The sequence below is a fragment of the Poecilia mexicana genome, unplaced genomic scaffold (genome assembly GCF_051168715.1).
Source record: "Poecilia mexicana isolate PSO_F unplaced genomic scaffold, ASM5116871v1 scaffold_20, whole genome shotgun sequence".
Lineage (NCBI taxonomy): Eukaryota > Metazoa > Chordata > Actinopteri > Cyprinodontiformes > Poeciliidae > Poecilia > Poecilia mexicana.
In genome coordinates this window covers 7,290,194-7,316,814 of record NW_028263389.1, presented here as the reverse complement: position 1 = coordinate 7,316,814, position 26,621 = coordinate 7,290,194, and the positions used below count along the sequence as shown (strand labels likewise).

General features: G+C 38.9%; 1 protein-coding gene and 1 long non-coding RNA gene across 6 annotated transcripts; one reads left to right on the top strand and one right to left on the bottom strand.

Moving 5' to 3' along the window:
• Window positions 1-1,529: 1,529 nt before the first annotated feature.
• Window positions 1,530-17,455, bottom strand: LOC106919045 (uncharacterized). Of its 2 annotated transcripts, XR_015761556.1 has the most exons (5): window positions 17,209-17,341; window positions 16,689-16,829; window positions 10,241-10,403; window positions 4,226-4,329; window positions 1,530-2,386 (listed from the first exon to the last, which is right to left on the bottom strand). It is a non-coding gene; the product is annotated as an uncharacterized LOC106919045 (long non-coding RNA). The 2 variants fall into 2 exon arrangements; XR_001418524.2 differs by lacking the exon at window positions 10,241-10,403 and having other exon boundaries at window positions 17,209-17,455.
• On the top strand, window positions 17,147-26,621 carry slc35b3 (solute carrier family 35 member B3). Of its 4 annotated transcripts, none has more exons than XM_014989191.2 (10): window positions 17,151-17,235; window positions 18,849-19,085; window positions 19,228-19,349; window positions 20,162-20,316; window positions 21,410-21,517; window positions 21,923-22,020; window positions 23,305-23,397; window positions 23,640-23,751; window positions 24,470-24,539; window positions 25,557-26,621. In XM_014989191.2, exons 1-10 carry the CDS (start codon window positions 17,218-17,220, stop codon window positions 25,705-25,707), a joined length of 1,164 nt encoding a protein of 387 aa, XP_014844677.2. In that variant the 5' UTR covers window positions 17,151-17,217; the 3' UTR covers window positions 25,708-26,621. The 4 variants fall into 4 exon arrangements, with proteins under 4 accessions (XP_087857262.1, XP_014844677.2, XP_014844678.2 ...); XM_014989192.2 differs by lacking the exon at window positions 17,151-17,235 and adding an exon at window positions 17,466-17,675; XM_088001135.1 differs by lacking the exon at window positions 17,151-17,235 and adding an exon at window positions 18,684-18,744.

Here is a 26,621-nt window from a genome sequence, read left to right as displayed (position 1 = left end):
GGAGCGGGAGCAGGAAAGTTTAGTGGATTATCGTGCCACTTGAGGATGGAGCACAAACACACCGAGGCAGCCACAGAGGGGGCCCGCCCGTACCTCCCCTCCCCTGCCTAGGCTATTGGCACTCACTGCTTGTACTCTGTCTTATTTCACTAAAATAATATAATTGTCTCCCATCTTATTGCTTGTAAAGCCATCTTCTGTCCGCAGGCGATCTGTGTGATCAATGTACTATCTAACAGAATCAATTCTTCCAGGAATACCTTGTGTTTGTGAAATGATCCCAGGCAGCTGCAGCAAAAGACTTGGCTGAAAGTGGGATCTTGTGGTACGAGGATTAGTTTAGCGACTTGGACCCTCCAGTTCACATTGAATAGTGTGGCTCTTTGCCCATTTCTCATGTTCTCCTCTACGCATGTGTGTGCGTGCAAAGTTGCCTTCCAAGGGAATTCACATTCATATTGCCAGTTCTGCGCATCATTCCCTTGAACATCTTCTAAGCAGTTTACTGTGTGTGTAACCGCTTCAGTAGCCGGCCTCGTGAGACGCTTGCAACTGTGCTGGAAAATGGTAATAAATGTCATGTCATCTGTTGGCTAACACAAAACAGATTTCTTGGATTTTACTAGAAAAGGGGAATTTGATCTTATCAGTCATGACATTTATACGTCTGTATGACTCCATGCATGCATTTCCATTATCAACAATAAAATCAAAGACACTCCTGGAAGCTGTGGTAAAATATATTGAGGGACTTATCTAGAAAAAGCAAAACAAATCCTTCTGTTGTTGGGCACGTAATGTAATTGTCAGCTATCGAAAGTATTGCATCTAAACACAGAACCAAACACTGAAAAGTAAATAAATGAATATCCCACTGGGAACACTTTTTGTAGATTACCAGCACCCTACTGTAGATCTAAAGCTAAGCATTAATAGCAAAGAGAGAGTAACATGTAAAAAAAAAAAAAAAACTACCATTGGGGAAAATATGGAAAAAGGTATAGCAGAGAACAGAGGAGTGGTATCAAGCTAAAGCGAAGCCTTTCAGCAAGACGGGTTGTAACAGAGCTCAACTTGAAACTTCCGAGGAACTGACAATGTCTACATCGTCAACAAATCTACATTTTTTTATATAAGATTTATAGATGAAGAAGTCAGTAAACATTCACTAAGACATAGCACATCTGAAAAAGCAGTCTAAGACATGGTAAGACTGTGCATCATTAGATACAGTTGCCATTTCCATCAGTCATTAAAATCCTATGTTTTCTTTGTTACCATGCTAACATGCTAATGTTAGTATGCTAAAATGTTAGCATTAACACCACCATTTCTGAGTGTATTCCCAAAAAATTGCAGATCCTTACCATAAGCTTAGGATTGTTAGACAAGTTAAAAGCTCAAAAAGATACAGAAACTTACTTTTTCTCTGTTAAACCTTCCTGTTATCTGTGAAAGCTTTATTATATGCCACCGAAATTACCAGCTGACACGTCTTCCTTTTCCTTTTAAATAGCCTTTTTTGCACCTTTTGTTTTTCTACAAATACTGAACTTTTAGTCTTCTTTCAGTGGCAACGCCCACAGTAAAGATTGTTGTCGTTTGTGCCTCCTGTTGGTACTTCGGTGTGTTGCGTTCACTGAACGTTTCCAACCAGCTGCACACCTGACATGGCTTCTCAGAATGAACCAGGTCACCAGATGGTTTCTGGGCACATCATTAGTTTTAAACCTCTTGTCACAACAGTATATAAATTCCTGACTCTGGATGTTTAACAAAAAAAAAAAAAAAAAAAAAAAGTGTGGACAATTTCCAGGGAAGCACAGTTACAGCACAACTGATTAAAAAAAAAAAAGAAAACAAAGAACACTTCGTGTGAATTCAGGTGTATCTTGGCAATTGTTAATTCAGTTGTTCAGTCCTGCAGTTTGATTTGATTTAGGGGAAACCAGCATTGTCAAATTGTGTCTTTTGATAACATCGCTGCAGTGATTGAGTTATGTGTTATTGCATTTGTGACTTGAGTTCAGTCCGTTGTGCCGCAGTTTACCTGAGAACAACTCAGCCGGTACAAGAAATTCAGGTCAGAAATCCTTTCATTTCCTTTGTGAAACCACATGTTGTGCCTTATATTAGCTGGATAAAGGACCTGTGTGCCTTCACGTCTCTGCACCTTAGATCAAGCTGGAGATTTCAACCACTATTTTGTTTTGTTTTTTTTCTTCTTCCTTGTCGTCTATTTTGTTTGCTTTTCTGCAGCCCCATCAGGTTGCATCTTGTTTCGTATTTCTTCCTCTATCTCCCGTCTCTCCTTTCCCCCCTCTGTCCGAGCAGGCTCTGCTTCGCCGGTCTGTGTCCCTTCTTTTGGGTAGCGCAGGAAGTGAAACTGTAACACAGAGTTCACTGGTAATTGGCCACGGTCACGCTAACCAAACAGGAAGGAATCTGCAACTGATTAGAATTCTTCCTCCTGCAATAATAACCCCCCAACCCCCGTTCTTACCCTTCCCCGCCCCCGCAAAATTAATTACATTTGGGGGTCTATTCCCACTATTGGTTTTCCTGTTTTGAAGCCGCATTATAAAAGGACAAATCCCAAGACAACAGAGTCGAGCTAGTTTTTCAATTACAGAGACACAGACTAAGTCATAAAGGGTTGAAGAGGCAACAGGCAGGCATCCATCTATTTCTGCATCCAGACAGGGAGGTTCTGACTGCGCTGATCCGTCAACAGCCAGACTGCTGAATAATCTCTTTGTGACTCATTCGCACACTCTGACCTCACAATCTCTTCTCATCTAAACAGGTCTTGCATGGCTTCCAAACAATTGTTCATTTGTGTAAAAAAAAATAAATAAATACAAAATAAAGGTGCATGCAAGTTAGACAAATTTGTATTTTTATTAATTTTTATTGTCTTACTCAATCTTCACTGTCTTGATTTTTGACATTTGAATTTAGTTCTAATACATTTTACAAATAAATCAAACTTCTCCAATAGTTTGGAAAAGTTTAAAATATTTCCTTTTCCATCCGCGTTCATTTTCAACACTTATTTCCTCTTTGAATTTCAATTGATTCGTGTCAATAAAGCAGATCAGTAATCTTAGTAATAAAATTCACGTTACGGTCACACGGTATGAAAATCCGGAAGATATATCAAATCAGAACCACATTAAAGCACGAGCAGTGGAAGATGCAGTTGCCCTGTGCTCTGTTGCATTTTCTACCAGTGCTTAATGTGACATACTCATTTTACAAAGGAGGTTAAGCACATAACAGCATCGGGATCCTGTGATGCCAGTGTAGTGTTAAAGCACTACTGCGCTTTTCAAAATAAAATGGAAATAAAATTAAGGAGATGCATTTTCATCTCATCTTCACAGAGAGGCACCGGGAGCCAGGGCTGCTTCAAAAATAAATGAATCCCTAACAATGTTTTTGATGTCCTATATTTAAATTTGTACGCTTACTTACATTACTCCTACTTCCCTGGTCTTGGAACTAATCCGATTGATATGGAAATGGGGTGCTCTGCTTTATGACGGAGTTGCAGAGAGACACAGAAAGAATGAATTTGCAGGTTCGCTCCTAGTTAAATTGTGCTGAAAAGAGGTTTTTAGGATCCATATGGCTTCATAACGTAGGTTATAGGGAATTGTGTAGAAACCACTTGAAATCCTACAATGAGCTGCCCCTTTCATGTGAGGCACAGTCACAGCAACAACTGAAATATAATTTAGATTTTCAGGGGCTCAAAATATCTCTAAAAATAAGCAATTAACATTTTTTTGAATATTTGTTAATTAAGTTAAAGAAAGTTATAGTCATAAAATTTTACATTAAATAACATTTCATGTTAAATTGTTTCAAATGCAAATAAATAGATATGTTTGGGGGTTTTTTAGCCTTTACAGAACTTCTCACAGAAGTAGTTATGGTTTTACAAACTGAATAAATTATGTTTTCTAATTAAAAAACCCTCAAATGATTTTTGTTTAAAATGAATGAATAAAAAAAAAAGTCTGCATTATTGGATAAACATTTTACATTCATATTAATTTCCCTCTCTGCTGCAGTGTTTTCCCAAACCTGTCACATTTAAACTACCTCCAAGTTTCCTGCTCTCCACTCGGGCAAGTCCTTATCTGCTGCAAACTCGCCTTTTTATCTCAGACAGGATTTTTAAAAAAAGAAAAAGAAAGGAAAAAAAATCATCACTTACCGAGTCCCTTCCCCGGCTGAACAGCCGTTCCAGTGTGTGTTGTCTGTCATTGGGGTTGAAAATTGGGGAATGGGCTGGAAATTGGAACCATCGAGGATGCCGTCCTGGAAAAGGAGGAAATCAAAGTTAAATGGGATCATGCATGCCAAGAGAATGTTTAACCAAAGGGCAAAACGGAAGCAGGAGATAACAAAGAAGGGAAAATGCGCTTAATGTTGTGTTGCTGCAGTCTGTTTGGAGTCGTACATGTGCGAGAGAGGTGGGTCACATCATGTCGGTGCAAATGTATTGCGTACGTTTCAGAACGCGTGCCGTTTCCTCTTTAAATAGAATTTACTTCTTTTTTATTATTATTATTTGTAAGTCATACGATGTGTGTGTGACCGTGCTTATGACAGGATGTATTTTTCCATGTTGCACAAAAATGTGACCAAATATACATTTATCACTCAGAATGCACAGGTGTGTGTACAGATGATGATGATGATGACGGGCCTTGCAATAGCTCATCCTATAACGCGCTGTCTAAAGAAAAAAAAAATGTTTGAAGTGGTTCACCGCAAACAATTAATCTTGTGCTGGTGATTGCGCTGAGCGTCTGGTGATGGAGATCTCACATGACAAGTTCACTTCAAAAGATGGAAATCCTGCCCCACCCAGAGCACCTTTGGTTGGATGATAGACAGGCAGAGAGGTGGGGGTTGTTATAGCATGAGAAGGCAGAGAATTTAAAGGAAACGGAGGAGTGGAGGAGGTGGGGGTGGCATCTGCCGTCTTAAAAAATAAATAAATAAATTAAAAAAGTGTGATTAGTGATGAAACTAATTATGAGAGAGTGATGATAACGCGAAAGCTTATGTTTGCAAAACGCCAATATTTAACCTGTGACAGGCCTTCTGTCATTTGATAACAAAGAGGCAGTGAAACCAGTCCTGATTATCTGATGTTTGATTAAGCTCCTGTTTATCTCAGGAGCTGCGGATCAGGTTTTATCTGACGAAGGACATCTAATCTCTCTTGGTGGAATCACGGATCCCTGTGTGACTTAGCCAGAACAGACAAAGAAGGACTGGAGCATGTCTGGATTATGTTTATTCTGTTTAACTGAGCATTTATCCTCCTAGGTGTTGTTTCTAGTGTTTGTTGTGTGCGTGCGTGTGAGAACCGAAGAAAGTTAAGCGATCGTGACAAAAAGAAAAAAAAAAAACGACAACAGGAGAGAGGTTTCTGGGAGTGCAATGAGAAGGAAACATGCAGCCAGCCTGCACATGTTGACTTCAGAAGACGTGTTCTTCCCAGGAATGAAGGCAAAGAAAGAGATTTACACGTAGCTTCATGTAGATCTGACTAACATAATAGTAAATCATTTCTAATGGGACAAAGACACTAATCAATGAAAATGCCATCAACATGAAAGGTTCAAAAGAGGTTCAAATAAATATGAAGTTGTAAAATTTAACAAACGGTGATGTCACAGGAACGGGATACCTGTGGGTATGGACCGTCCTGTCACTGAATAGTTTGGCAATGCAGCTTCATTTCTTGATTCTCATCGCCATGAAACATTTCAGAAAGAATATCAACCCAGAAGCGATATTTTCTGCAAGCAAAAACTAGTTCAAAGACTCCCCCCCCCTTCGCTCCCTCCAAGTCCTCAACTTACTGTCCTGGCATTGAGTCAATTTCCAATTTTCAGTGACTTTAACAAGTTATTTTTTTTCCTCCTTTTTTCACTTTCTCACAGCAGTGAAGCCCCCAGGCCAGGAGGTCATATAATTATCATGTGCTGAATATGACAAGCATGTTTTAAAAGTGCAAATTAGCTTTAATTATGGTGTATTGGTGCTATGTGGGCATGAAATCACAAAAAACAAAACTGATGGAGCTTTTGGATTATTTAAACAGTTCAAGCTATTTTTTTTTTTTTACATTTAGCTTGGCTATTGGGGAATTGTGTTGTGTCAGCAGCCTTTAACAATGTATTTATTATTTCTATTAGCCATGCAACAATTACCGGTATAAAGTTATACTGGTAATTATAGTATCAAAACTGCTCAAATGATGAGGTATACCATTCCTGCAGCCTAAAGGCTGTGTAATTCAATAAAAAAATATTTAATTGACCACAAAGGGAAATTAAATGCAACTCGTATTGATTCAAGGTTCTTCAAAGATTTGTTGTGAAAGACGATGGCTGTGAGGAGGAAGGATCTCCTTTAGCAGTCTGCAGTACAGCAAATTTGTAGAAGCCTCTGACCGAAGACACTGTGTTTGTGACAGAAGAGGATGTTTGTGGTAGTTTATAAGTTGCTTGATTTTAATCATTTTAACAGAAGCTTGTTGCTTTTCTACTTCAAACAAAAGTTAAAAAAAAAAAAGTTACACTTTTTGTGCAAATACTCTGACTGACGCTGTGGTATTTCAATTGAAATTTAAATAAAATACTTTATTGATCCCAAAGAGAATTTAATTGTTGCTGTAACTTATTTTATTGAAGCATTACTTTAGATAGTAATGGCTGTGGGCAGGAAAGATCCCCTGTAGGTTATCATACTTTAAAAATCTCATATTTATCCAGGTGTAATTGAGATTATAAATTGTTTTACACAAGTGTGGCTTCTTAAATATGAATGTAAAAATTAAGATTTTAGCATATTTTATAACTTTTTTTGTCCTCTGAAATTATAGAGCTAGTTCTTAAAAATTATTAACATTAGCTGCAAAGATAACTGAATATATGTTGTAGAAAATGACATGAAATTTTAAGATGTCCTACTATGCTAAGTAGGAATGTCTCTTCAACTCTACGCACTTTTGATTTTAAAGGTTTTAGGGTTTTTTTGTTTTTTTCTGTAAACCTCTAATGTGGGAGGAAGGATTTCTTTTTTGTTTGTTTAAAAAAAACCAGTTAAAATTGCTGAAAATATTTTGGAGTGGTATATATAATATAAAAGTGGTAAAAACCAAGAAAAACAAAAACAAAAAAAATAATAAAAAATATATATTTGATCAAAATTCTTGCCATATTTTATGGTATTTTCATACAATTTAACACCGTCAAAAGTCCCAAACAAATCCGCAGGTTTCACCTCGAGCCCTGCAGTTCCTCACCGCGTGTCAGAACCAATCAGAACTCCAAAACAAAGACATGAAACTGAAGCGAACGCGCAAGGTGTCCTTGGAGAAACCAAAACAGCTACAGCTCCAATTTCCTCTTTTGTCATTTTCTGTATACCTTTACACTGAAGCGGTGGGCGAGCTGGGAGAGGAACGCGTTGTCGGCCTCGCTGCACTCCTGGCACTTCTTATGCTGGTGAGCGAAGCCGACATCAAGTTTCCTGAGTGAAGTCATTTCCTGAGTAGACGTTTCGCACAAACACACGACTAATAACCAGTGGTTTGGTGGGTTCGGGGGATTCAGGGAAACAAAGCGGCTGACGGCAAACATTCACCTTTAAATTTAATTTCCTCCTCTTGTTGTTGAGCACAGATAAAAGATTCAGTAGCCACGGCTAACTGGAAATATATTATGATAAATGGGCTTTATTAGTATTTTCTCCCATTATTCATGACAATAACAATACAGTGTTCATGTGTGCATCTGGCTGACTTGGGGAAAGAAAAAAAAAAAAAAAGCCTGCACAAAACAAGGCTACTTATTATGAAAACAGTGCAATGACGAATGTGTTAAAGCAACTCAAACTTAATCTGTCTGCATTACATGTTGTTTTGAATATACCTCCATGGTATGCACATCTTTAATGTACTATCACGCGCAGGGAGCACAATTGCTTTAGTCCCCAAATTCAGGAGAGGAAGAGGGAGGGAGAGAGCGACTTTAAAACACTGTCTGTGAGAAATGCAAAATTTATGAATACCCCCCTCACATCTCAGCTTGATTTATGTGAAATAATAATACACTATTTAATGCTTAAACATAGCTAGGAGCGATCCCTGGCTATCAAGATGTACAATGGAGTAATGGGGCTGCAAGACAAATCACCTTGTGGACTTGTGATGCTTATTTAAAGGTGCTCAGGCAGATATATTAAACTATATGTAATTGTACACTAACTCTGTGCTGTAGGCAGAGGCGGCAAACACAGGAGGAGGCCAGTCATGATGCAGATGGAGTGGGGTAATCAATTTGACTCAAGCATCCACAGCGTAGAGGAGGGAGAAGGAGGAGAGCAGGGGAGACACTTCAATCTGCAGCGCTTTCGTCTTATTTGAAATTTCAGATTTATTTATATTTAATCTATTGATCTGTTGGTGCTTCTTGAACTCTTGGAGGCAAACTTTGGGAGAAGTTTGAGAAGATATTTGGAGGAAGTTTTTTTTCTCACCCCTCTTACTGCAAATGTGTTTCATAAAGTGGAATAGATATAATCGGGTCTCGCAGTGCGATAACCTTGAGAAAAAAATACCATGATTTGATGGCATAAATTCAAAAATGTAAAACAAAAAGCAATAACCCAATTGTAAAACTTAACAACCACAACCATTCCAACTAATTCTGGAACAATTTATTATTTACTTGCATTGATGTTATGTATAACAGTTTTTTTTTTATCAATACATACACTGAAAAACAAAGTTGCAAATTTCTGTTCATATTTTTACAATGGAAAAATATTCGCCCAGCCACACTCACAGCAGGAACACATGCCTAAAGGGCAAGACACTTCTTTAGTTTTCACATCCTCGTAGCTAGGGAGGGGCAATATAATACACTCGTGCTCCATATACCTAGTGCTGGACAATAAATTAATATTATATGCCGCGATAGATACGTGATCAATATCAGTAGGTATTGATATTGTCCAATGCAACGTCCAATAATTTCACTGAACTCCGATCCAGAACTGTGCAGCATTCTGGGAGATGTAGGTACAGAAGAGACTTTAGCTGCTCAAAAATGTGACCTCTCATAGGTTGTTGGCATCAACTCACTCACTTTTTGGTTACCTAGCAACAACCTGTTGAGTAACTTGTGCAGAAGCAGTTTCAGGTTTTGTCATCGGGCCTCATAGCTCCTTAAAAATCAAAGCACAACGGCGCCGTGGAGCAAAGGAAGCAAACAAGTACAACAACTGAAGAGGAAATTATGGACAACACAGGAAAGGTTGCAACACCAGTTCGGCAGTATTTTAGCTACTTACAGCAAAAAAATAAAAAATAAAAATAAATATATATATATACATTACTGATATTAATTGATTTTAAATGCTTAAATCATTATATGTTTATCAGGCATATTGTCCAGCCCCCAGGGGAAACAACACTCACTAAAACTTTCTCAGCCATCTCATTAAATGGACTTAGATCATAGTAACTGTGGTGGAAGATTTTCCTTTTTGAAACCTTGGTATATGTTGTTACCAGGAACCAGCCGAAGCCTTAAGTGGGATTAGGACATAAGATTGTCCTAAGGTTAAGTCTGAGTGTCAACCTTAAGCTTCAGCACAAGCTGTGTCAGCTTTAAAGAAGACCAGGTTCAAACAGAGCCAGTGGTCACACCAACCGTGATTTATGATACACTGATTGCCTCATTTAATTAAAGTAAATGGCAAAGCCTAAGCCGAGCCAAATTGTCCTGATCTGATGGATTGGCCCCCGTTTTACCACCAAAAGCATGTAGGGTAAATAAACAGGGTAATTACAATGGTAAATGAAGCCTCTGTGAGCGAGCCGTGTGGGCTGCGGGTGGCTCACCCAGGATGTGCTGAAGAAGTGAACAACAGGCGTTCCCGTAACTTTCTTTTTATCACCCGACCTCTGTCTCTACAAAATCCAGCCATTGCCAACAAAAACATACCTGCGGATCACACAAACGCACACACATTCCCAAACCGCAGCTCTCCTCCCACCTCCATCCCTGTGTGCGTTCACGTACAATTACAGCTACAGTGATCCACAGGTGTTGAATTCTTCTGGCAAGCCATAAAACATGATATGCATGATTTGTGCAGTCAGCCAGGTCTGTAATTTCATTCTCCTTTTCTTTCATTTTACCTTCCTGGGCCACACGATCCATTTTCCTGCTTTATGAGAGTGCAGACACCCAGAGAGACTTTCAGGATGATTACATGCCCCGTGCCATGGGGGGCTTGTGTGCAGGGGGTCTGGGGGTGGGGGTCTGAGGAGCCAGCGCGGCAGCATAAGAGCCGTGTCAAACCTGGGTGAAAACAGCAATTTGAATAAATCGGTGAATATTTAAAGTGCTCGAGGTGTGTTCCTAGACATTAACAAAAGTGAAACTATCGACTTTCAGAGTAGCTATATCAGGGTCTCCTAATAGATATATTTTTGATCTACTTAGGAATTCAAAATACATCCGTATTTTACGGGCATGCCGAGCGCTGTCACAGGAGCAGCTGTGATTTAGATCTGGACACATGCCCTTGCAGTCCGTGAGCGCCTGGCAAAATAAATCATGCCTTACTTGCGAGGCTCGTGTATTTAAGGTGATATTCATGTACGCAGTCAGGACTGGAGTCACAGTCTGTCTGTTGGCAGGGGAACTGCAATGTCCTCCGGGGGGAACTAAACAAACTCTGCCTGCTACTTTCACAGCGAAGCCAAAAAATGATGAGGCTGAGAGCTGAGTTCCTCTGCAGCTGACTTTATCCAAACACACACACACACACATGCACGACATAAATTATATTTTTACATATGCACACCTACAGTATAAACAGCAAAAGAGGAAAACTATAAATCGAGTTTGTACATATTAAAACTGAGTCATTATTATAATCCAATCTGAGATTCACAAAGGCACACTTCTAATATTACTGTGAGATTTACCATGGCTTCCTGTTATAATATCTATGTAAATAATGGCCTCTCATGGAATTAGAATTAGGCTATATTAGTAAAAGGATGGATGGAGATTAAAGAACACGAAAATTCAACTAGGCCACCAAGTGGGTTTCTTTTTTTTTCCTTTTTTTTGGCGTACCTGCGAACCGAATCATCCAGCATCATAAGTAAATAATATTGAGTCATAAACTGCAGCATTAATCCCAGTGTGTGATTGACATTTCATATCGGTGACAATACGCCAAATAATTAAAAACAGAAATCTTGAAAGGTAATAGCTTCTCAAATCCATTAAGTAGTTAAAGGTTATGAGGAAAAACAGGATTACTGCTCACAGCCAAACTCTTAATTAAATGACACTACGTAATTTGTTTCGAAATCCCTTTCTCTCCATAAGCACAGCACAGGTTAAATGAATGGGCAATGAAACATGTGTGTCATTTACCGTCATTCTGAGGAGACAAAGACAATCACCCCCCCTCCGCTCCCAGCACCACCAGCCACCCCACAGTTTTCTGTCTGGATGTATTGGAGCACGAGCGAGCATGGTAGATGGGATAAGCAGACGCACAATTCCTGAGAAATTGTTTGCTTAATTACTTTCCTTTTATTCGAAGCATACTTGCAAAGAGGGATGCTTCCCCCTCCTGGCTGCTCATAAGAAAGTCAAAGATTCCCTGGTCTCCAGTGTCTGCTTTCACTTCTTCTGACGTCTGTGAATAAACTTAGCCACAGTATTCAGCATGACGGTCTTTTCAACTGAGGCATCATATTACACCTGGATGGGTGAGCTTTCATCCACGGTGAGGTTTATGTTGGTCATGCTCATTTTATTTTATTTGTTTGGTCAGTACTTGCCATTCAAACTATTTCAAAACTCTGTAGCTTCCAGAGCCAAAAGGAGAGAACATTGCGGTGTTGTGGATTAGCTTTCTGTTGCTTTCAGTGATTTTAAAATCCTCGTTCTTTCATTTGAAGAAGCTCGTAATGATCCAATACCAAATTACGTCACAAATTCTGTTTCTGATTATACCCCCTACAACAATGTGGCTATCTACACCCAAATAGCTAGAAGTTCCCTAAAACAGCTTTGGGAAGGTTTTGTAATATAACAGAACACACTACCCACTGATATTTAGGAAACTAGCTTAGAAGTATCTTTAATGAGTCTTAATATGCGCTCTATTATCACAGATCTATGATAGTACTTTTATTTTTACATTTACTTTAAATTACACCATCCCATTTGTGTTTTTTAACACATGTTTTATGGTATATTTTGATTGTAGACTCACAACAGACATTTTGTTTTGTTTTGGGGGCTTTCACAAAGTATTTTCCTACTCCAATTCTACAGTGACTCACTGAAGAAGAAAGAAAAAAAAATCACTCTTTTCAGATAGGACTGCCTATGTTTTTTTAAAAGTTTAACATAGATTACAGCAGTATTACAAGAATGTAAACTAGTTATTTGTAGAATGTGACCTGTTAGTGCCAAATATAAAAATTAATAACTGGGATTGAGAGAGAGTATTTTAATTAAGAGCATCAACAGTACATATTTTAGATAGAAAATTAACTACTTTTAGAATGAATGTCACATAGGTCAACATGTGACCAACCTAATTCTGATGGTTTAAAAATATTAAATTCAGAGCAGAATCGATGGCCTGAATTTCAGACATCCACAGCCACCAGAAACCACTGCGGCTCCTCCGTCTGCTCTCAGGAAAAGAGGATAGAGCATGGAAGCGAAAATGAAGAAGAGGAGAACGAAGAAGCGGGAGGGGGTTTGTGTGTCTGTGTGGGGGTCTGAGGGTGTGAGAGGAAGAGAGGGGAGGAAGAAAAATGTAAGGGCAGCAAGCCTAGCAGATCAAAGAAAATAACATGGGAGAGGATATGAGTGCTTTGAGAAGTAATATAGCCGAGATAGCATCTGTTTTCTGTAGCATGCAGGAGGCTTGAGACAAGACGGGAAAAAGACAACGGAGAGTGAGTGCACTTTAGCCGAGGATAAGACCAAACACAAATGGGTTATTAAGAAACCCTCAACGCAATATCTGGCTGACATTAAAGTGTCTCTTTTGAAATGATCCACGGCTGGAGCCTTCTACGATACAGACGGTGATTAACCACTATTAGGATGGATGAAGTTAAGGGCAGCATGATTACAGGAGTTGAAGTGTATTTTCTTGGAAAGGAGATTAAAGCAAGAATAAACAAATGTCATCACCGTCACCCTGCTGGAGAGCTCATAAAAAGCAGAGAAGAACTTTTTTTGGCGACTAAAAGTTCAGAATTAAACACTTCAGGAGTCTGTCTGTGAAGAAAATAAGTCCTTGTTTGTTTTCTGGTTTTCAATGCAATTTTTTTGTATTCAATTTGTAAGAACGATAATCAAAAGCAGTTCAAATATTTTTTCTAGCCATTCTGCCTCGCAAAGTCCATTTTCATTATAGGAGAGGATGTGATGCCTCATTGTGTAGACGGGCCATCTGAAATATAAAGACAAACTTATAGTTTGTGTTAGTGATTAGAACAGGAAGCTTGGTTGGAATCACTAACTATTCCCTGGTGATCCAACAGTTTTCATAACAGACAGAGGTTGAAGGCTCAAAATAATACAACAGAGCAACTTTGCTGCAATATGTTCACCTTTCCTGTTACCTGCTGAAATTTGCTTCAGCTACATTTGCCCCTTGACTGGTTCATTAAAATGACCTAACGGAGGGTACTGACTGATATCCTACGGCAAATGGATGCTTCTCATTTCTGATGTTTGTTTTTTTTCCCCCTGTGAAACAAGAACCACAACTGAAAAAGTACAAAAAAAGTTAAGAAGCTACAAGACCCCCTGTCAAAGTCTAGATAAAAAATAGCTTATTATAAAACAGATACACCTTTTCTACTTCCACTGACATGATTTTGAAGATGCCTCACTCATGCTAAAAATACCTAACCTTGACTGTGTCCTGAAGTAACAACTGCAAAACTGAAGAGTGTGTTTGTTACCTGGGCCATAAGTAAGCAGTGCTTAATGAAAAAAGATCCAACTACTTACAGGTCACAGGCTATTAATAATAATAATAATAATAATAATACAGTCAGTTAGTTTAGGTGACCAGCAAAATGTTCTGTGAATCTATATGAAAATTTTTTTTAATAATAATAATAATAAAAACAATTGCTTGTCTTGGGGAAATAAAGAGATCATACCATGACAAGTGTTAATTTTTTATTTTTTCAAAAGAAAAGTTAGAATTTAAATTTTGATTTTGTTCAGGCCTCTAACCTAGTTGTCTTCTTGCTGTGTAAAAACACATTATAAGTTGCATTCTTATACAAGACTGTTGAAAATCCAATAATGTCTTTCCTGATCTGTTTTCCAAGAGTCCAGAATTGGATCCAGATTTTACTGGTTCAAAAGTCATATCCCTTCATCTCTTATTTCCTCTATCCGCTCCTTTTCTACTTTATTTCTCCTCCCCCCACCCCCGTCTGCTTTATTTATTGAAGGTCCGGTAGCATGCTCAAAAGTCATTACCCACACATATGTACCTTTTTGAATAATCAATAAATAATTATTTTATTATTTAATAGGGTGGTATGGAAAAGGAAAATGGGTTTTATTACATAAATCCATCATGCATGATGAATGGCTGCACTTGTAAAGTTGGACAAGGCGGAAGGAAAAGTGGTCCGACCAGCTCCAGCCGCCACTCTGCACCGCTGAGCACTTTCTCCATGAAAGGTTGTAAATATGAAAATGTTGTCTCTTTGGGACTGTCAGTTGGAGTGCACGGGGCATTTGGGGAAAAGAGGGCTGTAAATTCGGAGAGATTAATTAACCAATGCATTTGCCATTCAGCCCTGCATCCTTTTTTGTATATTGCGGCCCCTGTGAGCCGAGAGGTGAGAGCCCTGGCTGCAGTCGGTCCACGGAGTCTGGACGGCTCATTCCAAATGAGTTATTAACAGAATTTTTTGAATAGATGGAAAAATTGTAGCCGGGCCATTTAGTGTCATAAAGGCTGGGTTGGCGAGGCAGCAGGGGCCTCCCAGGGACAGGAGGCAATACCATTACAATCAAATCTGAGATGGAAGAGGGATTGAGCTGTCCATTCTGAATTTTTATATTGTCGGAGGGCCGGGGAGGAAATAATGCCATCCTGGAGTGTATTAACCTCTGGCTGGGGAGAGAGGACAGGGGGAGCGTGAGAGTGAGTGAAAAACCAAGGCAGGCAGAGTGAGCGATTTGAGACTGGACGCCGTGGAGGGGGTGGGGGGGGGACCAGTGGAGGGAGGAGGGCAACGAATGGGCCAGAGAGTTTCATGCCTTATAGTGGGGAAGCCAAAGAGGGAGCGGCGGGGATATGAGATGGCCAAGAGACAGGGGAAGCAATGGAGAACGCTGAGAAAGAATTAATGTAATAAGGGGAGGGGAGAGTAAAAGCACACTGGGAAGGAAAGCTCACGAGCACGTGGAAGCCGGGCGAAGACAGAGGAGAGCTGGCAAGAAACAAAATGACGACTTAAGGTGAAACAAGGAAGGAGCCTCGAAAGATTGTGGGAACGGAAGGAAAACAGCAGCCAGGACTACAGCAAGACAGAAACAATACAAAGGCGCCACATAAGTTGTGTGTGTGACACACAACTCGCATACACATTTTGTCTCAAATGATTTCAGTGGCTTGAAAGTATTTCAATACAGAAATGTACAAATGTGCAGTCAAAAAAAAGTGATAATTTGCTACTTTGGCTATTTGACCTCATTTCTCTTTGTCTATCTGATAAATACTATTTTAAAAAATCATGTTTGTTTCAGAATATGATTGAAATGGAGCATACTGCTAGGTATTACAGCTGAGCTATCAAATGCAATTGGTCACCTAAAAGACACCTACTTGAAAGGATGTTATTGAGGGTTAATATAACATAAAATATATTTTTCTTTGCAAGATGTATGTGTTGTATTTTTTTATAATTTGCTATCACTTAAATGCAACAAATATTACAAAATATTCAAACACATTTTTAAGTCTTCCCCCTGACTGGTCAACATATAACAGCAATATGATAATGGTTGTGTTCTGTCAGAGGCTTCTTCTAATCTGCTGCAGCACATGCTGCTATTGGAGCCGCCTCCATCTATAATGACTGTTTGGAAAGACGTAAGTTGTGACAACTTGTGCAACATCTAATTTTCTTTTTAATTTGAAACCTGACAAAATGTATAATAATCATCAGAAAGGTATAATCCTAAAGATTAAACTTTCAGACTCCTTGAACACAACCTGTGTGCATTCAAGAAAGCTGTTATCACGTGTAGAAAGTAAACTTTAAACGAAGTCAGCCAATCAAATCAAGAAAGACATCCAAACATTAAGCAAACTCACAAGAATACGCAAAGAAGTTAACACAGCACTTATGACTACTGCTGTAGTAGTTAGGCTCCCTCCTACTACTACTAATCGTTTTCAGACTCGGTAGTGTGTACTCATTCAGATTCATTTAGGTTCAGCTAAGGAAAAGTAAAACTTAACATGTTAATATAAATCAAAAAAGTTGATATTGATTACATATAGATCATCTTCCACTTTTTTATGTTATGAGTTTATTATGTGAACTTGAGACTTACCCTCCATGTGGAGATGTTTCTGCTGGAAAATTTTCAAGTCATTTGTCCTCTGCACAAATGTAAAAAGCCATGGATGTCCAGCTCCTGTCCTGCCATTTTACGTGTCTCTGCTCCAAACAGTCACAGTTCTCCAGAGGCCTGCTAATTAAACATTATTTGATTCAGGTGTGTTGAACCGGAGAAAGAACAAAAACATGTACATTTTCATATAGTTCCCAATTGCAGTAAGCCATAGTGATGTAAATAAACACTCGAAATATATCACTCGACCAGTAATGAATCAATAATACATGAGTTTAACTTTTTCAACTTATTTTCTAAAATATACGTTTCAGATTAATTGAGTTGAATTGCTATAGCTAATACAATCTTCAATATGCTACGTATATCTACGTAGCATAGTATGGCTGCAGGAAATTCTCAGGTAACCGGATTTACCGGATACCCTGGTATTTGTTTTCTTTTTTTATATAGTAGCACGTTAGTGGTGGTGAAACAGGAAACGGCAACATACGCTCACCAAGTTCACATGGATTCTTCCAAACAGGTGAGTCCACCTGCTATGCAGTCTGACTGTTTCCGCTGCATCTAAAATACATTTATTAAACAACGTATTGTTTAATTCTTCTCAAAACACTATATCATTTTTTTTTTCATGTTCTGACTAAAACGGATTAATGTGTCGCCCAGTTATTTTTTTCTGCACCTGCATCAGCGCGTCTCTGTTGACCAATAGCGTTCGAGTTCAGAGTTCGGCGGAAGTTGTTGGCTGCTCCTGCCACTGCAGCCAGTGCAGGCTAGCAGGTTTTAGCAGGCTAACAGGTTTACCTTCGCATTTGAACTGTTTGTCACTTGAAATCGGAATCATGAAACGCTCTAGACTACATAAAAGATGAAGATTGTACGGACAGGGCAATGATTCCCATAAACATTGCCTCTGAAAAGGAGGAAATACACGCTTAAAGACTCCCGGAAGTGTTACTGAAGGTAAGCAGTTCGCTTTTAAAGCTAACTTAGCCGGCAACGAAGAGCTATTATTGAAGTAATTCTTGTTTGTAATAACTTTGATAGGATAACCCAGAAATCTGCAGCTATTGTTGGTCATTTAATTCATAGTTTATTGAACGCAGACAGTTGACATGCTTTATTTTGGTCTGTCTGGGATGCTGTAGCCCATCCAATATGTCTTATTCAGAACACGTAGCTACTTTATGCGTCAGTCAAGTTAAATATTCATACAACTTGGCCAGTTTTAAATGGCAGTTCAGGTCGGGGACCGTTGTGGTTTCAGATCAGCAATTTTGATGAATGGTTTGCCACCACAACTAGGTACATTTTCTGCTTTGTCTTAAAAAACAATGCATTTGAAATATCTAGATAATAAAAGAACATGTTTATAAGAAAGAATCAAAAATTTTTGTGTGATCTGTTAAAATTTTGCAGTAGAGCTGCACGAAAAACACATGTTTAGCTGAATTGACTTGATTTTTACTTCCAGAATTGTGGCTGAAACTAAACTTTTACTGCACCAGGCACTGGGAGAGTAGTAGTGCATTTGAAACAGTGTAGTTAAGAAGAAAGCGATAAGGTTATTCAGTGAGGAAGCAATGTTTTTCGAACGTTTTAACTAGGACGACACTGAAATACGAGTCAAATTATCAATAGCTGGTATCAACATGCTACTTTTCTCCTAGCCCAGGAGTGTGTTATTAACGAATGTAGCTTTATATGTTGTTTTGAACCATCTGGTTAACCCTTGCATTTTTGACTGACCCGCAAAAACTGGTGTGACGGGGAGAAAATGTCCGTCACTGGCAAGAAAAACACATTCTACATCTTTTGTCAAAAGCTACAGAATCACAATACTGATGTAGACCACTATGGATGGGTTGCAGTGTGTTAAACTTCTGCATATGCATGACATTAATCAGGTTGCCTCTTAGTTTAATTAAATATCTATTCTTAAATGATTCAGATCAATATCGGCAACAAGAATCCTGATTGTGACACCCCTATATCAGAATATGATACATTTATCAGAGAGAGAATTGACAAGGTGAAGATGTACCTCTCTTAACATCTACCTCTTGCTGTTTAAATATTTATTTTGTGGCTGACTGTTCACACCCTTCCTGTGTGTTTTGTTTTGTTTTCTCACAGATTCCAGTTGCCACGGACACAATGAGCGCCAAGTATGGCCTGGTGGGTTACAACAGTTCGCGGAAGCACATCTCCATCTCCATTCCGTCGTCCACAGAGGTGATGTCGCCTCACATCAAGTCTGTGGAGGAGCTGAGGGTTCTGGGAATCAACCTCAGCAGCTTAAGTGCCCCAACACAGTTCTTCATCTGTGTGGCTGGAGTCTTCCTCTTTTACCTTATCTATGGATATTTGCAGGTAATCCAAGTGGGGAAAAGAAAAAACGTTCGATGAAATCTATCCATGCCGTCGTTTACTCTCAGGTTTTCGTGTTGAAGTGTGTTCTGATTTTCTCTGGTAGTACTCTGCATTCATTTCTGTATGTGTTCTTACCCCGTAGGAATTAATATTTTCTGTGGAAGGATTCAAACCTTTTGGTTGGTACCTCACTTTGGTACAGTTTGGCTTTTATTCCATGTTTGGACTCATTGAGCTTCAGTTCACGCAGGACAAACGCAGAAGGTACCTACAGATTTTGTCATTTAATTTAAGAATTGTCCATGAAATACTTTGTTGACAGAGTGAAAAACAAAATATGTATGAGTCGTAAGCCTTGCAACCAAGACTAACATCCACAGCTTCCTACTGATATTAAATTACATGGCTATTTTACTGTTTTTTTGTTGTTGTTTTTTGTTTGTTTTGGGTTGTTTTATGGATTCAGAATCTAATTTGACGATCTCAAATTAAAAATCTAATATAGCTGATTACATGATGAACTGATTAATTCTACTCTCAGCAGATATTTGTGAATAATTTTCCATTAGCAATATATGCAAATAATTGTATACTTTTGTTTGTCATTAAAACTGTTTTCATCTGTCGTCTATTTAAAATTAACTGTTTTTGCCGCAATTACAGACTTTATACCTGAAACCGTAGCAACTGTGGAGCTACTTTTTACAGAATATGTCGTTATTTAACTTCAAATGTAAACTGACAAACTTACCACCTGATGAGCCAAACAGTGTCGAAGAAAACACAACGTACAATTGTTTGAGGAGTTTCTGTACCTTATGGAAATCATTTACAAATTTGCTGGATTTTATTCTTTTGAATTTTGTGTTGCTGTTACCACCTAATATTAGTGCATCTCGTTACAGTGGATAATGTAATGGACTTCAGAGGATAAGACTATTTTATTTTTAAAGAGGGGTGAAAATAACATGCACGTAGAAAATGTTTTCTAGTAGTCTAGATAGGGTCTAAATCTGTTTTCATTTCCATGTCATCTCTCTTTTTTTTCACTGTCTTTCTCGGTCTCCTTTGTCTAGGATACCAGGGAAGACCTACATGATGATTGCATTTCTAACAGTAGGAACTATGGGATTATCCAATACCTCTTTAGGGTACTTGAACTACCCCACCCAGGTCATCTTCAAGTGCTGCAAACTCATCCCAGTCATGATCGGAGGAGTTTTTATACAAGGTTAGCTACTCTTAGAAACGGTTTTCATCGTTTAGATATACTTTGAAGTTTGTCGGTGTCATTGAAGAACTTCATAATAAATCAGTTTGTGTTTATAAAGTTATTTTTTCTGTGCCATTGAATTTAACATTAGCAGTATTTAAATATGTGGAAAATCTGAATAAGCAATAGTTCAATAATTGCATTTTTTATTATTTTTTTGGCTTGTTTGATTTTTTTTTCTTTTTAATCTGTTCCAATTTCATAAAAAAAACATTAAAAAAAGTTTTAAATCCTAAAAACCAGAACATAAATGGGCATAATCGTAAATAGCCACATTTCCCAAGTCTTTATTTGACATAAAACAGTTTAAATGTAATCGGCTAAGACAGGTGGACTTTCCATCAGGGACACTTTCCACCTCGTTCCTGTGATCGCTGGCATCTTTTGAAGCAGCTATCACCTTTCAACTTTCACTCCATCCTTTTCATCCACCATTTGTTGTCTTCGGTCGTCAGAGCTCAGTCGGCAGTAGCAGCAGCAGCAGCAGCAGCACTGGCCTTCCCAAGGTTCCATGTCCGAAACATCAGATGAGTTTAGTGCTCCTCTTTTTGCCCCCACCCCGTTTCCTTCATCTTTCGACGAGCAGATGTGAGGACCAGGGTCCCTCAAGGGGTAGAGCGAAAAAAACATTTGTTCCCTTGGAATGCAAGGAGAAGAGAAAGTGGAAGAGAAGGATGTGGGAGGGGCTCTCGGGGTTGCATCTGATGTGAGGCCCTTCAAAGGCAAGTGGGGGGAATCAAAGCCGACCAGAGCTAACCTGATGCTGCGTCCTCTTGTCAACCTTAAGGCACCCGTCCGTCAGTCTGTTTTCATCTTGTTGTTTTTCTCCTATCCTTTCCCGTTTTTGTTTTTGTTTTTTTCATTGTTTTTTTGCATCACCCCTAAAACTTGGAATTATGTGAAATGCTAAAAGAAAAACTTTTGTGAGTTATGTTTTAACCTGGTCTCTCAAACTATAAATATTTTAAAAGTGTCTTATTAGACTTTTACAACAGATCCGTGCATGGTGCCAATGAGAATTTATTATTTACTTTTTTTATGTGTGTTCAAGGTAAACGGTATAACTTGACTGATGTGTCTGCTGCTCTCTGCATGAGTTTGGGACTCATCTGGTTTACCCTGGCTGACAGCAAAGTAGCTCCGAACTTCAATGTGACAGGTAATCAATCCCTTCATCATCCACAAACCTGGGCAGTTCTCAGAGACGACCTCAAATGCCGTCACTTTAGCCCATATAGAGTTGTGCTGCCTCAACAATGCCTTTTTGATAGGGTATTAATAATTTAAGGACAACACTCACTGCAAATAAACTGGTTTCAAGCATCTGTCTTACTTATTTGTGTAACCAAGCTAGAGAGAGAGAAAGAAAATGCTATTTAAGCATTGCGTTAGGTTCTTGTCTTTATTTCCGAGACCTGCATGATTTACTAAAGTGCCAACATTAGCATTTAGTACTAATCAGTGTCTCACAGAACATGCATATCACATTTATATCCAATATTTTTTTATTAAAAAGCACCTACATGTAACACGTCTGTAGTAAATATGTGTTTTTGTTTTGCAGGTGTTGTGCTCATCTCCCTGGCTCTGTGTGCAGATGCCGTGATTGGAAATGTGCAGGAAAAGGCCATGAAGCTCCACAACGGCTCCAACTCTGAAATGGTGAATAGTTTTTTACATATATATTCACAGATTGCTGGTAAAGAACGTATGCAGATGTGACAAATTTGTCGGCGCACAGGACAGATGAGTAAAAAGCCTTAGAGTAATTGTGTCATTTAATTACCACAGCACAATGTCATACTGAACATTTTATTGGTCTGGTGGGGAAGCTTAATAAACTTATTGGTTATGCTCCCTTTTAAAATAAACGTAACAGGTGTTTTTTGCTTCTTTTTTTTTTAAAATATGTCCTTCACTGTTTGATGTTCATCGTAGTTTTGAGGCATTTTTAATCAGTAATTCAGGGCTTTCTGTGTCTGTGGGGTATAAATATGACATGACAGAGGCCCATTCTTTTACCCATCGGGCACTAAGCTGGATAAAGTGCCAGGTTTATCTTGCCACTAAATAAAGGGCAAAAGCAGTCGGCTGTTAAGGAGGAATGTCTGGATAAAACCTTTTCTATCATACCGACGTCGACGTACGCCTAAAAGCTGACTGAAATCTGTTGGGACTTTAATCTGAACTAACTAAGATGGAATTTTCTAAATGCAAAACACTCTTGCGAAGTTACAAAACAACAACTGATGAATATGAGGATGTTGTGAGCCTTTCTTTGTCAAAGTAGCTGAGTTCTTGTTGGGGAAGCATGGCATCCTGAAATGTTTGAAATGCCAGGATATTTTGAGTACAAGTTTGGTGGACTATACCTTTAAATTAATGATGGGTGATCATTTTTGGCCAAGTAACTAAAGAAATGAGTAAACATGATCAAAATCAACCTTCTAGTGTGATGGTCTCAGTTCCCAGAGCTAAACCCAGTGGGAACTTGCTAAAGGAAAACTTAAGTCAGGACTGAGGACTCTGGGTAATCAAAGAGGAATAGTCAAAGATCTGTCTCTTTATTCTCCAACCTCGTGAAATGCTGTGATTGGACATAGATTTTTACAAAGTCTTTAATACAGCGTTGCCAACAATTGTGCTATTTGTCATTTCATAAAGTTTTTTTTTTGTTTGTTTTTTTCCCAATTTTTGCCAAGTTTTAATCCAAAGACTCCTTTACTTAGTTAATTTTTTGCCAGGCTCATCACCAAACGAGTGTCTCTATGACTCTCAGTGAGATCAAAACGAGAACATATTGACCTGCAGATCTGCTGACATGACGGGAGATAAACACGGGAAGTTTATCCCTGCCGACATTTGTGCTTAGCGTTTCAACTAAAGGATGAAACTAAGCCCCGACGTGTGACATCACTGATTCATCGTTTAGCCGTGTGTTCACAGGTGCTGTACTCGTACTCTATCGGTTTCATCTACATACTGGGAGGCTTGCTCTGTGTGGGTGGGCTGGGACCAGCTGTGGCTTTCTGCTCAGAGGTAAATATCCTGTAAGACTATTACATATCCCTGCCTGTTAATGGGGTTGACTGTGTTTACTGTGTGTGTGCGCGTGTTTTAATCGAATAAAATCACGTTTTCGTGCATTCTGATTCTGAGTTCGTCTCTCTCTGTGCTCTTTGATTCGTCCTTTTTGGAAATGGAAAAAAAGCTTCTGATTTTTAATGGACCAACAAGACTGCCCGAAGGCTCAGAAAAGACTCTTATGTTCTCTCTTGCAGCATCCTGTTAAGACGTACGGTTATGCCTTCTTCTTCTCTCTTACGGGTTATTTTGGGATCTCCTTTGTGCTGGCCTTAATCAAGCTGTTTGGCGCCCTGGTTGCAGTAACAGGTCAGAGACACAGGAAAATATGTTCCGTTTTTTTTTTTTTTTGTCTGTAGTTACATACCTAACACAAAATTTTGACATTTATTACTACATAATAAAACACGACAGTTAAACATATATGTGCAGCTGTTTTTAATGCCAGTTTTTGTGGTTTAAAAAAAAAAAGATTGTTATACGGCTTAACTGGAAACAATCATTCATTGGGAAACCGTCCAAAAAGACATCACAGCTTTTTGTTGAATTGTGTTGTCTGGATCTTTTGTCAATCTTAAGTACATTTTTATTCATTTTTTAAATTTTTAGTCATCTTGTGTTCACACCAGCTATCGGTTATTGTGAATCTGGTGAACATGAAACAAAATTGCAAACAACAATTAAACTTTTTTTTTTTTTTTTCCAGACATTTGCTTACTGCAACCTGTAGCAAAATGTTAATGGTCTCTCCGTACAGTATCGTTACTTTTCATTTGAATTGTACAAGAAATATGTCAAAAAGGAAAAAGTTTGTAAATAATTGATAATACTCATTTATATGCCACAAACTTTTTTTTTCTCCCAAACAAATCTGTTATCTCTTTAGGACCAAGGTGTATAAAATAAAAGCTTATATTAGCAGTTGAAAGTCAAGTTTGAAAGTAACTTGTGTTGAACTTTTTTCATCTTTTTGAGATTTATTGTAGAAATGTAAACGCTGCCTTCCTTTTGGTTGGTTCTTTTCCAGTGACCACTGGAAGAAAGGCCATGACCATCATACTTTCCTTCATGTTCTTCACCAAACCGTTCACTTTCCAGTAAGTACCATCACCTTTTTCACTTTTGCCTCTTCAGTCTTTCCTTAACCTCCAGAGTGTCGTGATGCCACTGATCTCTTCTTTGTTGAAGAAAACTCGATTTGGCCTCCTTGACTTTTATCCCCTGCTGTTATCGTTGTCCTTCACCTTTTACTCTCTGACTTATCGTCTTAACTCTGCGGTTGTGTCAGAGGGGACTGATTTTCTTCATACCTCTGGCGCTCCTTCTTTGTTATGAATTTTGACACGCATGTCGAGATATCTTAAGAAAAAAAAACCCTAAAAACTTTTGTACAACCTGGCCAGTTTCATTCTTTCAGTTCTTTCCCTTATATCTTTTTATATTTGGCCAATTTGTGGTTTTCTGCTTCCCCCACTTGAAAAGTGTTGCATTTAGTGCTGTTTTACTCAGAACAACAGACACGGTGCCAGTCAGAAGTTTGCATGCGCCCATTATTGATCGGTTTTGGAAGCAGACTCTGCTTTTAACATTGCCTGTCCAGGTCAGAAAAATGACCTGTTATGTTAACCCTGTACGGATTAAAGAAAATCAGTTATAAATTCAAACTAACCTGATCCTTGTTTTTTGATACGACTTGAAAGTATTTGTTGTATCTTCATCCCACCATGTAAAACAACCAAAATTAAGAGCAAGTTAAGGTCCACAGTTGACTCCAATACTTGTGGCTTCGCCTTTAATAACGCAAACATCATCCAATAGCCTGTCAAATAGAATTTTGTTTCAAATAGTTTACATATGCGCTGTATGTAAAATCTGAAAGTAGATAAATTTTCTACACGTAATTTGGAGTTTCGTCCCACAGAAAAATCCACAAATACAGAACCGTGAATAGGCATGTGAACCTCTGATCAGCACTTCTTATTGGTTCTGCATGGGAAGAAGAAGAAGAAAAAAAATAGTATTTTTAAGAAGGCTCTAAATAATTCATCGGCATCCCGTAAGCGTTCTCTCCGAGCCGTCTTTACCATTTTCAACTTGTCTTGCCTTTTTTACAGGTACATCTGGGGCGGCCTCCTGGTGGTCTTCGGCATCTTCTTGAATGTTTACAGTAAAAACAAAGACAAAATGAAACTCCCCACGTTAAAGGACGTCAGGAGCTGGCTGCTGACGAAAAAGAAAGTCCGATTTCTGTCGCAAAACGTGTAGGTGGGCTCCCCCCCCCCTCCCCCCGTCTTCCCCGCACCGCCACCGGTTCGGCGGAACCCCACACAGACAAGACTGCTTCCGACGTCTCCACGCCTCGGTCCACGATTTTCCAGGAGATGAGCCGGAGCATGTGCCTGAGCAACGGCGCTACATCACCATCAATACCGAAGCCACGGATGGGCATACAGGGTTTGACCTCCAATCAGCCTTACAAGCAGCTGACATGATTAAACTGTGGTTCAGGGAGTTGCTGGATGATGTTTATATCTAATACCAGAACTCTGCCGGTTAGCTGGAAGCCCTGTAAGAAGAAGTGTAAAAATAAAAAAAGAGAAATGCTTTATAAAAGGGGCTCAGTGCCTGGTGGGGTCTTGCAAAGCGAGCTTTAGAGCTCCACAGAAACATTCCCAGCGTCGGGTTGAAGCCGTGAGGACTGTCGAGACTCTCTAAAGGGAAGCCAGCTCCTTAGCTAACCAAATTGCACAGTTTTGCACTGGAACCAACTCAACCCCTTGAGTGGTTGGAAGAGAAACGGACTGTTGGAAGGGAAAAATAATAAGATGAATCCAGATGTGCGTCATGTCTAAAATGATTGTCGCCCACCCTGTATGACAAACAAATCGAAACATTTTTTGATAAGAATCCTATTTACCCCCCCCCTCGCATGTGCCAGAAAAACGGACAAAAAAAATTGTGTTTTGCATAATAAACGTCTTTCTAAAAGTGGTTTTTCATACTTTATGGGTAACTTAAAAAAGAAGTGGTACGTCTGGTCACGTGACGAGCATTTTAAGTTCTACGTGGTTATTTGTGTCGCCGTATAGCGACACCTGTCAACTGCCATAATTCGTTAATCATTTCTGGATGAAAGGGTACATCTCTTTTTACAATAAAATATGTGTTTAGTAATTACA

Coding starts and splice junctions, on each gene's coding strand:
- slc35b3 (XM_014989191.2), top strand. Junction 19,350..20,161: donor ACGCAGGACAAACGCAGAAG/GTACCTACAGAT, acceptor TCCTTTGTCTAG/GATACCAGGGAAGACCTACA. Junction 20,317..21,409: donor CGGAGGAGTTTTTATACAAG/GTTAGCTACTCT, acceptor TGTGTGTTCAAG/GTAAACGGTATAACTTGACT.